The 10,925-nt window shown below is 44.8% G+C and overlaps 1 protein-coding gene across 1 annotated transcript; it reads left to right on the top strand.

Moving 5' to 3' along the window:
• Window positions 1–3,731: 3,731 nt before the first annotated feature.
• On the top strand, window positions 3,732–9,952 carry LOC146975410 (protein NLRC3-like). Its single transcript, XM_085794615.1, has 5 exons — window positions 3,732–3,768; window positions 5,238–7,065; window positions 7,180–7,353; window positions 7,450–7,608; window positions 9,898–9,952. The coding sequence occupies exons 1-5, from the start codon at window positions 3,732–3,734 to the stop codon at window positions 9,950–9,952; spliced, it is 2,253 nt and encodes a 750-aa protein (XP_085650741.1).
• Window positions 9,953–10,925: the final 973 nt, after the last annotated feature.

The raw sequence follows: 10,925 nt of genomic DNA, 5'->3' as shown, positions 1-10,925 counted from the left end.
TGAGCGCTCTATTTGTCCCATCTCCTCTTCGTCTCTGCCTTTGCAGTGACAGACGCGCTTTTCTTTTGGCCTTTGCCGGTGGGGCAAGCATTGGCTGCTTACTGCTGTTGCACTCTTTCTTCCCCATACCTGAAACTCATGTAGCTGAATTGCTCATGGCCTTACAAACCGCTCGTAGTTTCAAATGCGGAAGGAGGGTTCAGAGGAGGGGGGGACTGGAAGGAGGGTACGAGAGAGAGAGAGCAAATTTGAGCAAGGAAAAACTCCCATATGGACCGTATGGTTGTGATTCTTTGCAGGCCTGCAGCCACTCTTCACATAGTATGGGTAATGCTATTGGGCCATAACCCCCACCTAAATGGTGTTAATGATAATGATCAATCTTTCTCAACGTCAACCCTAGCTTTAATGGAGGACGTGAATAAGCTGATTACCGTAAAACTTCAAATAATGGCCGAGTCCCAAATTGCCGCCGGTCCCAATTAACCACCGGGTGTAGCAAAATATTTTTTATATTAAACGCCCATCCCAAATAAACGCCGGGTCAAAGATTGTTTTTCTGGTTGCCAAAAAATATTCTATGCAAATATAGTGGGTGTCTCTAGACATTAAAGTCGGCCGAGGACCGACGAGACGCCTCTGAGCTGGCTGCTCCTGCCCGGTCTGTCTACTCCTCTCATGGGCACTAGTGTCGGCTCGGCTCGGCTCGCTTCGCTCCTTGTTTTAAATGACTTTACTCCTTTTAAAAGTAGCGTAAACAGCCTACTGTTCTCTGATTACTCATACGTGTATTTAGTTAGGCTATACGTTGCATTATTATTAGTTATAGGCCTACTTCATTCAATCAAAAAAAAAAAGGACGGTGGTGCGAGCCAACACAGGTGCTGAAGTGTGGGAGAGGAGTGGAGAGACTGGACGTCCGCAGGGTTTTTGCAACTTGTGGCGGATCAGAGAGGGCGAAGGACCGACATGACGGGGGGTCTCAGTCTCCTGGTACCTGTGCGGGCCAGGACGGTGGAGGTCAGCGAGACAGAGAACGAGTCCGCCCTGGCCGTATTTACAGTAATGCCTTGAGAAACGCACGTACAGATGTTACTGGTTCAAAATTGCGGACTTCACGCGTGGTCCACGCGAGACGGCACAAGACTCAGGCATTTTTTTTCTTTGGCGAGACAAGAGGTTTTAATGAAAAGCCTCAATGTGCCAAAACAACCACCAGGTGGCATCTGTGAGAACGGAGGACAGGCGGATGACTCAGTGATCTGTGCAGTAATCCACAGCTTAAACTCTAGGCTATTAAACTAGAACTAACTACTGTATACCCTGCCTAAATCACAGAAACTATTGTAATATGATAAAGCCTGTCTTGCTTTATGACTTGATGATTATGTATCACAAATTATGAAGGATCATCTGCGCAAGGCAAAGATGATAGCATCAACAAAACACGGCGTAACACACGCGGCTGTATGGGACAGGCTTTTATTTAATTCAGAACAAACCGCTTAGCAAAAATGGAAAATATAGTCTATAATAATTAATTGATCTGTTGTTTGGCCACTGTTTGAAAATAACCCGAATTATGAGCAAATAATCTGATCCAGAGCAGCAGTCATAATCAGACTTCTTCTAAATAAACCTAAACATTCAATAACTGGGTCAGGTCGGACCATGGGATTCTTTTTTCTCTTCTTCTTCACAGGAGAAAATGAGGTGCGCTGCGCTCACGGACGCGTTGATGTTTTGTGATTTATCTGCTGCCTTGACTCTGCCCTTTATACATGTGCGTTCAGATTAATAATAAGACAAGCCATGGTTGAGTTTATTGAGTTAATAATCAGCATCTTAGTACCTCTGATCCGGAGCGATAGTGTTATGAAAATCGCTACAGTTGAACTGGTCTGGTTTTTAGCTGCTCAATCTCATTGTTTCAAAGAAAAGGGATTGATTTTTATAACGAAATGAAACGAAAACAATATTATATTGATACATCGTTGTAAAAAAAATCCAAAAGAAACGAAAATGAACTAAAGAAAATAACTTTCACACACACAGTAAAACAGTGCGATTGGTTGAAAGCTGATAATTAGCCATGTGCTTATAAGCTGATTGGCCGAAACCAAGAACAAAGCCGCGTGAATGGCCAATCGCCATGTGTTAACGGCCGACATGTAAATCAGCTGTTTCGATGGGCGTTATATGAGTAGAGATGTTAATGTGTCTCATAAGGTACTTTGCACATAGGCTACTTTCTGTAACTGGAAGAAAAACAGCCAGCTGGAAGAATGTGTTGCCTAAATCTTTTACTGTGTGGGAGATCTCCACCAACGTAGCCGGGGAGAAAGCAAGTGGGACCGTTCTGCCCAGTCTCTGAGCAGCGCACGTTTCACAGATAAGCTTCATAACGGGAGTAGCCTAATGTCAGTAGTTTCTGTTTAAACCGCCCCTCCTCTGTGTCTCAAACGACCCGCATAGGTGGGACGTTTGAGACAAATAACAACATACGTTTAAAGTTATAAAACAGCGCGATCATCGAGAATAGACATGTGAGTTGTTGATCACATGATAAAAATGTTTGTTTACATAACGTCAAGGGCAGAGTCAAGGCAGCAGATAAATCACAAAACATCAACGCGTCCGTGAGCGCAGCGCACCTCATTTTCTCCTGTGAAGAAGAAGAGAAAAAAGAATCCCATGGTCCGACCTGACCCAGTTATTGAATGTTTAGGTTTATTTAGAAGAAGTCTGATCATGACTGCTGCTCTGGATCAGATTATTTGCTCATAATTCGGGTTATTTTCAAACAGTGGCCAAACAACAGATCAATTAATTATTATAGACTATATTTTCCATTTTTGCTAAGCGGTTTGTTCTGAATTAAATAAAAGCCTGTCCCATACAGCCGCGTGTGTTACGCCGTGTTTTGTTGATGCTATCATCTTTGCCTTGCGCAGATGATCCTTCATAATTAAAAATGAGATGACGAGACAGATGACCGAAAAAAGAGAGTGAGACGTGGGCTATAGTCTACTGTAGCTGCCGTCGTTACATTTTGTCATTGAAAAACTAGGCTACTATATTATTTACTGTCTGCAGCTAGTTCTCCTTTCATCCTCTTGTATTCTGTATCATGAACAGCGCCACTCCTAATCGCGGCTACATTGTGTGACGTGTCAGCATTGTCCCCAAAACGTCTGAGCAGTATTTAGTACGGTGCTGCCACCTAGAGGAAAACAGTTGTGGTGAAAAGACACGCGTTCACACGATCCTGCAGTGCAGGACAAACCCCGCAATTTTGAACCAGTAACATCTGTATCATTCCACCGCCGCCTGCCGCCACGGAGTGAAGCCTCTTTCCCCAGAAGGAGGTCCAGGTTGAACACTATTAATAAACGCAGGTCCCTAATAAACGCCTGTTGATTTGAGCGATTTAAGCAAATAAACGCCCGGGCCTTTATTTGGTGTTTACGGTAGACATAAGCTGTAACTGACAGTCAGACTCAGGTTATTGTATGATGTGTTGTTGGACCAGGACTGAAATCCAAGTGTCTGTTGTGAACGTCCTCAGGGACATATAAAGTCCATCTTGTGTTATCTCTCTGTACTGATTCACTTGACACTGATTCCTCCACAGAGTGGACCAGGAGAGCCCAGAGGTTCCCAGTGGTCAGTCTGCCCAGCAACATCAAACACACCTGGACCCTATATTTAGGGGACATCCTAAGGGGAGGATGAAGCAGGAGGAGCTGGCTGAGCATCTGCAGATCAGTAAGAGGATTTCTCTAGACAGACTCAGATTCAGATGAAAAATCACCAAGCTTTGCACAAAGCTCCAGTCCCATGCCAGATTTGCTCAACTCCAAGCATATGTCAATATAAGCGTTTAAATTTTAAAATTCCTACCAAACTAACCGTACGTGCCACAGTTTTGCAACTTTAACCGAAATGTAGCCCCAATACTGTTGAAACTTTTGTACACTTAAACTCAGTACAAATTATGAAGTCCATCCCTCTGTTTTTTTCAAAAACTGTAAAACTCATTAAAGCAGAAGTAAGCGGAATTTTTGTGTTAATATAAGTCTTAAATAGTTATATCTTCCGACAGCAATCATTTACATAGAGTGTTTGGTCTGAAACACGGGTCTGTCAGTCACTCTGCTCTGCTGTAAGCCGAGGAGAAAACTTTTCTTGTATCCTACAAGTTTTATCCAATGAGGAGAGAGAACGGCATGAAGGGCTGTGTGTGCAGCCAAGGGATGTGCGTGAATGTGGTGACGTAGGGACGAGGACCAATAGATCCATGACAAGGGCGGGGGCTGCTAACTCCATCGGCTGACAAGAAGTTATGGTGCGTTCAACCCGTAACTCGTGTTTTTCCGACCCGTGAAGTCGTACCAGTTCGATCTGATGCGAGTTCACGGGTCGGAAAAACACGAGTGGCCGTTATAGTGCACTTTCACAGGCAACAGGTCGGAAAAACATGAGTTACGGGTTGCCTGGAATGCTACAAAGTCGAAAGTCGTGACTTGAAGCTGTAACTTACGGTTTCAAAAGCCTGCCTGGAACGCAGCATTAGCCAAAACGACCGGATCGCTTACTTCTGCTTTAAACCTTTCTTGTCCCAAAATTTTTGCTCAATTGTCACCAAATTTGCTAAAGAGTATCTTCAGACCTACACGAAGTTACCACCTGGTGTTTCGATATTTGAAACATTGAGCCTACAGTGCATGAAAACGTTTGATTGTAAACAGTACTGTAAAAATATACCATCCAATTCTTGCTAAATTTTCAATCTTCCTGAAATAAAATGACAATATTTTAGAGTCATGGCCAATGAATTTTGGAAAATTGCAGTTAATGTAAGAATGCTGCTGTCAAGCTATAATTTATGTATTATCAGATTTTTATCTTGATAACAGAATTTGTAACATATTGAAAATTTTTGAAATTTGCCTTGACAGCTGCTGCCTAGCTAATGTCCATTTTGAAGCAACACACCAAGTTTCACTGCCAACCAATTATCTCAATGAGTTAGGAGCTGGTTCTTCGTGTTAGAGGTTGTAAGTTCAAGCCCAGGGCAGAATAGACATTGTAATGCTGATGTTCTTTTGCTGCCTATTTTGTCTCTTGTTACTCAGAATTGCCTAAATTTGTGCAAAATTTCCTGGCCTCAACCACTGCTGCGAAGCAGCTTTAATATTTTTTTCATGAAACATATTTCTTTTGTGTTGATTCAGGACATGTTGCTGCACTTTGTGGACGTAAACTCAAATCTAATTTGAAGAAGAAGTTCCAGTGTGCGTTTGAGGGAATCTCTAAAGCAGGAAACCCAACCCTTCTGAACCAGATCTACACAGAGCTTTACATCACAGAAGGAGGGGCTGGAGAGGTCAATGATGAACATGAGGTCAGACAGCTTGAAACAGCATCCAGGAAACCAAACAGACCAGAAACAACCATCAGACAAGAAGATATCTTTAAAGCCCCACCTGGAAGAGACGGACCAATCAGAACAGTGATGACAAAGGGAGTGGCTGGCATTGGGAAAACAGTCTTAACACAGAATTTCTCTCTGGACTGGGCTGAAGACAAAACCAACCAGGACATACACTTCACATTTCCCTTCACCTTCAGAGAGCTAAATGTTTTGTCAGAGAAAAAGTTCAGCTTGGTGGAACTTGTTCATCACTTCTTCTCTGAAACCAAAGAAGCAGGAATCTGCAGGTTTGATCAGTTCCAGGTCGTCTTCATCTTTGACGGTCTGGACGAGTGTCGACTTCTTCTGGACTTCCACAACACTGAGATCCTGACTGATGTGACAGAGTCCACCTCAGTCAACGTGCTGCTGACCAACCTCATCAGGGGGAAACTGCTTCCCACTGCTCGCCTCTGGATAACCACACGACCTGCAGCAGCCAGTCAGATTCCTCCTCAGTGTGTTGACATGGTGACAGAGGTCAGAGGGTTCACTGGCCCACAGAAGGAGGAGTACTTCAGGAAGAGGTTCACAGATGAGGAGCAGGCCAGAAAGATGATCTCCCACATCAAGACATCACGAAGCCTCCACATCATGTGCCACATCCCAGTCTTCTGCGGGATCACTGCTACAGTTTTGGAGGAGCTGTTGAAGACCAGAGAGGGAGGAGAGCTGCCCAACACCCTGACTGAGATGTACATCCACTTCCTCGTGGTTCAGTCCAAAGTGAAGGAGATCAAGTATGATGGAGGAGCTGAGACAGATCCACACTGGAGTCCAGAGAGCAGGAAGATGATTGAGTCTCTGGGAAAACTGGCTTTTGAGCAGCTGCAGAAAGGAAACCTGATCTTCTATGAATCAGACCTGACAGAGTGTGGCATCGATATCACAGCAGCCTCAGTGTACTCAGGAGTGTTCACACAGATCTTTAAAGAGGAGAGAGGCCTGTACCAGGACAAGGTGTTCTGCTTCGTCCATCTGAGTGTTCAGGAGTTTCTGGCTGCTCTTCATGTTCATCTGACCTTCATCAACTCTGGACTCAACCTAAACTTAATAGAACAAAGACCATCTTGGATGGCTCTACTGGTGTCCACCATGTGGACCAAAGTCTTTAGATACAAACCTGAACTGACACCTTTCTACCAGAGTGCTGTGGACAAGGCCTTACAGAGTCCAAATGGACACCTGGACTTGTTCCTCCGCTTCCTCCTGGGTCTTTCACTGAAGACCAATCAGACTCTCCTACGAGGTCTGATGACACAGACAGAAAATGAATCACAGACAAACCTGGAAACAGTCCAGTACATCAAGAAGAAGATTGAAGAGACTCCCTCTGCAGAGAAAAGCATCAACCTGTTCCACTGTCTGAATGAACTAAATGATTGTTCTCTAGTGGAGGAGATCCAACAGACCATGAGATCAGGACGTCTCTCCACAGATGAACTGTCTCCTGCTCAATGGTCGGCTCTGGTCTTCATCTTACTGTCATCAGAAGAAGATCTGGACGTGTTTGACCTGAAGAAATACTCTGCTTCAGAGGAGGCTCTTCTGAGGCTGCTGCCAGTGGTCAAAGCCTCTGACAAAGCTCTGTAAGTGTAGAGATAGTTGGATTTATTCATCGTTATATAAAGTCACTTCCATATTTTCTATAGGAGAGAGAATAAATTCCTTTCTTCTTTAATTCCTCATGATCATCTCTTCAGATTGAGTGGCTGTAAACTCTCAGAGAGAAGCTGTGAAGCTCTGTCCTCAGTTCTCAGCTCCCAGTCCTCTAGTCTGAGACACCTGGATCTGAGTAACAACAACCTGCAGGACTCAGGAGTGAAGCTGCTGTCTGGTGGACTGGAGAGTCCACACTGTAGACTGGAGACTCTCAGGTGAGGATCCATCCAGCTGTTTATCTGGTGACACTTGAACACACCACCAGGTGTTGACAGAAGGTTCCTGTGTGTCCTCTGTGTGTGTGTGTTCAGTCTGTCAGGATGTCTGGTCACAGAGGAAGGCTGTGCTTCTCTGGCCTCAGCTCTGAGCTCCAACCCCTCCCATCTGAGAGAGCTGGACCTGAGCTACAATCATCCAGGAGCCTCAGGAGTAAAGCTGCTGTCTGCTCTCTGGAGACTGGACTCGCTCAGGTATGGAGAGACTGCTGCAGCCACACACACTGTCTGATAAAGCGCGTTTCCACTGCAGGTACTTTGGGGTAATTTTAGGGGGTGTCTCCACTGCAGGAACCTCCCCCACAGGGCTTTTTACAGGAAGCTTTACGGAGCCGGACGGAAAAAGTCTCGATGGGGCTTGAGATTTACTCTGTGGCTGTGCTGATTGGTCAGATTCAAAGCAGGATGTGACGCTAAGAGAAAGCCCCAAAATAAGCGGCATTTTTAAAACCCAACATTACAAAAAATGCGAGACGGCCAGAAAAAAAGAGAGAATACGTCAGTAAAAGATGAGAGTAGTCTAGTAAAAAAAACCTAGTAAAAAATAAATAACTAAATGAAGATCGTGGCATTGAGTGACGATCGAAATGGCAATTAAAAACCACTTGCCACCCACAGAAGAAGCTGGTACACCCAAAAATTTGATGCATTTTTTGTTTTTGTCATAGTCTATAGCTACTAACATGTTATCGATCAGTTAATAAATTTGTAAAAATTGCCGTCAGGTGATGCATTGCGACACCTGCACCGGCTCGCGGAGAAACTGGACTGGAATGGAATAATTAACGAGTTCAAGGCCAAGCCACGCCATCTTGCTCTTTAAATTGAGAGCTGCGCAGTGCGCACAGGTAAGCAGCGATATCGTTGTCCTCTGCTGCTTTGCGATATAAAACCATCAGGCCAAGCTGTAACATAATCATATGTGATGAATGATGAGCCCAGTAGTTGTGTTCAGATGGTTAAATAGCTTTGTTGATCATGTGATCAAAGTCATTTAAGCGCCGTTACGCATGCCGCACCTCTCTCGTCCAGTGCGCTCCTCTCCTCTCCTCCCTCTCCAGTACCTGGCTGCTCAGCTCTGGGACCGGGGCTGAGAGACGTCACCGCCGCCTTCACTCCGTCTGTGATCCCTCTGGTCAGCATGTTTAGATCCGAGTGTGGCCTGAGTGTCCCACCTGAGCTCTGTGCCATAGCTCCAGCTCAATGAATGACAGTAGGTCTCCCAGTTACCTGCTCAGATGCTGCTCAACACTGATCAGAGCAGCTCTCCCTCGTTTGCTGAGGTTTTATTATAAACTAAAATCTTCTTTTGTTCTTTGCCGCATAGGCCTATATCTCCCCATCTTCTCTTCACTTTATCTCTTCTCTTCTTGTTCTACCAACCACATTTTAACTTTCTCATAGATAATCTCCCACGTTTCTTATGCTACAGCTCCACAATAAGTTGTGGATGTTGTAATGCTCAGTTTGTTGAAAATAAATTTGGCACACCCAGTCTTTGCGGGTGCACACCCAATGTCTTTTTTCTGGCTACGCCACTGCTTCAAAATTAAAAAAAAAAAATATATTAGAAATACTACTTGGAAAAAAACAACAACAGCAGAAAAAAAATGCTGCACAACGACCGCACAATGATCTAAACTGTCGCACATCACCATAAGAGCCCGGTGGGTCCTGTCTGCAGTGGAGACACAGCCACCAAGGAGGCTGAGTGAGAGGACGGTTCCTATAAAGATTCCTACCCCCTCCCTTTACCAGGAGCTCCTGCAGTGGAAACGCGCCTATAGAGGAGGAGGAGCTGGAACATTTTCTACAGACCCGTTCACACCTGAACACATCTGATCTGATCACTCGGCCACAGTGAAGCTCCGCCCACTCAACTGGCGTCCTGTGTCTCAGTCTGACTCGTCCCAACACAGTTTACACTGAAGCCAAAATCTTTGAGTGTTTCAAACATCATCGCAAGTTGTTTAATAGTGTGATAGTTTGGCAGTGGAGTGAGGAACAAGGAAAACGTATACTTGTTTTTTCTGCATCGTGAAACTCGTCATGTAGCACAGTGTGATTTTCCTGGCCAGCCCCAGGGAGTGCTCAGTCCAACTGTGGTGGAATTCCACTCTCCACAGAGTCACCCACCATCTTAGAGCAGAGTCTCTGTATCCTGCCCGTTATCTGAACAGTAAGACCACAGAACCAGACCGGGCAGACATACAGCAGGACAGATTGAATTGTGGAGCAGGAGAACAGATGTAGGATTTCCCTACTAACTCCAAATGATCTGAGTCTCCTCAGGAAGTGGATCCTTTGTTGTACCTTATTACAGATTTAGTTGACATCATCTTACCAGGATAGAGCACTGTCCACGTAAACTCCCAGGTATTTGAGTGATTGAGACTGTTTGATGGGTTTATTGTGAATAGTTATTGGGGTTAGAGCGGAGTTACTGTTTCCAAAGATGATCTCTTATGTTTTGATTGGGTTCAGGATGAGGGCGTTCTGTTCGTACCAGTGCACCATCTGCTTCACACTGTCAGAGTAGAGTTCTGGCTGCTGCTCCTCCATCATCAGTAGTGCTGTATCATTAGAGTACTTGATCAGATAATGGTCAGGCACATGAGTAGCACAGTCATTTGTGTAGATGGTGATGAGTTGATGAGGAAGCAATGGTACCAGTGAATGAGATATAAATTCATCTCTATATGATGCATTTTAGTCCGGTTTGATGGTGTTGAAAGCAGAAGTCAATAAACAAAACTGTGCCATATGGTCTGTCTTTGGATGAGTCCAGGTGTTTTGACACAAGGTGTGTGAGTGCGGCCACAGTGCACATCTTCAGTGCATGTTCACTTTTGTAGGCGGACTGATAGGGGTTGAGTTTGTCTCGTTCAGATCTGGAGAGTGAGAGTGTGATGATTTTTTCCAATAATTTCATCAACACAGAGGTCAGCGCTACTGGGCGAAAGTCATTGCACTCCTTGGGGCAGGATTGCTTTGGAACAGGGATTATATTTTTCCAGGCTGTGGGGACAGTGTGAGTGTCCAGTGAGCGTTGCAATATGGGCTGTCACACTCCGTGTTTCTCACTAAACTCACTGGGTCTCATTCATGAAACGTGAGTAAATCTGTGTGTAGATTTGCACATAAAAGCTCACTCTACTAAAACTCTACTCCGGATTCATGAACGGTGCGGGAAACTCAGATTTGATCGTAAACACGTGTGTAATTTCATGAATGCCAACCCATCGTAAACTAACAACACGCCCCCGGTGATCAGCAATTAGCATAGATCTCCATACATGAATAGCCATATAAGGAGATCCTGACCACCATATTAGGAGGTAGGTGCATCCTGCTCACCTGCGGCCATGACGCAAACGAGGAAAGAGGGAGAGAGAGAAAAAAAGAGATCACGGATCGAAGTCATTTTGGGCAAAGTGGAGTCCAGAACAAATATTTAATTCTCTTCTGTTAGTAGTGGTGTGACTGGGACAGGTCAAAGGCGTGGAGGGAAG

The sequence above is a fragment of the Trachurus japonicus genome, chromosome 13 (assembly GCF_045865225.1).
Source record: "Trachurus japonicus isolate A0001 chromosome 13, Traja_1.0".
NCBI lineage: Eukaryota > Metazoa > Chordata > Actinopteri > Carangiformes > Carangidae > Trachurus > Trachurus japonicus.
The sequence above is the reverse complement of the archived record's forward strand: the minus strand, read 5'-3'. Positions and strand labels throughout refer to the sequence as shown.

What these genes read in the sequence shown, in the direction of transcription:
- LOC146975410 (XM_085794615.1), top strand. Translation starts at nt 3,732, where the DNA reads ATGAAGCAGGAGGAGCTGGCTGAGCATCTGCAGATCA. An exon ending in GGCTGAGCATCTGCAGATCA is followed by an intron (nt 3,769 to 5,237) that starts GTAAGAGGATTT and finishes GTGTTGATTCAG; the next exon opens with GACATGTTGCTGCACTTTGT. An exon ending in TGTAGACTGGAGACTCTCAG is followed by an intron (nt 7,354 to 7,449) that starts GTGAGGATCCAT and finishes GTGTGTGTTCAG; the next exon opens with TCTGTCAGGATGTCTGGTCA.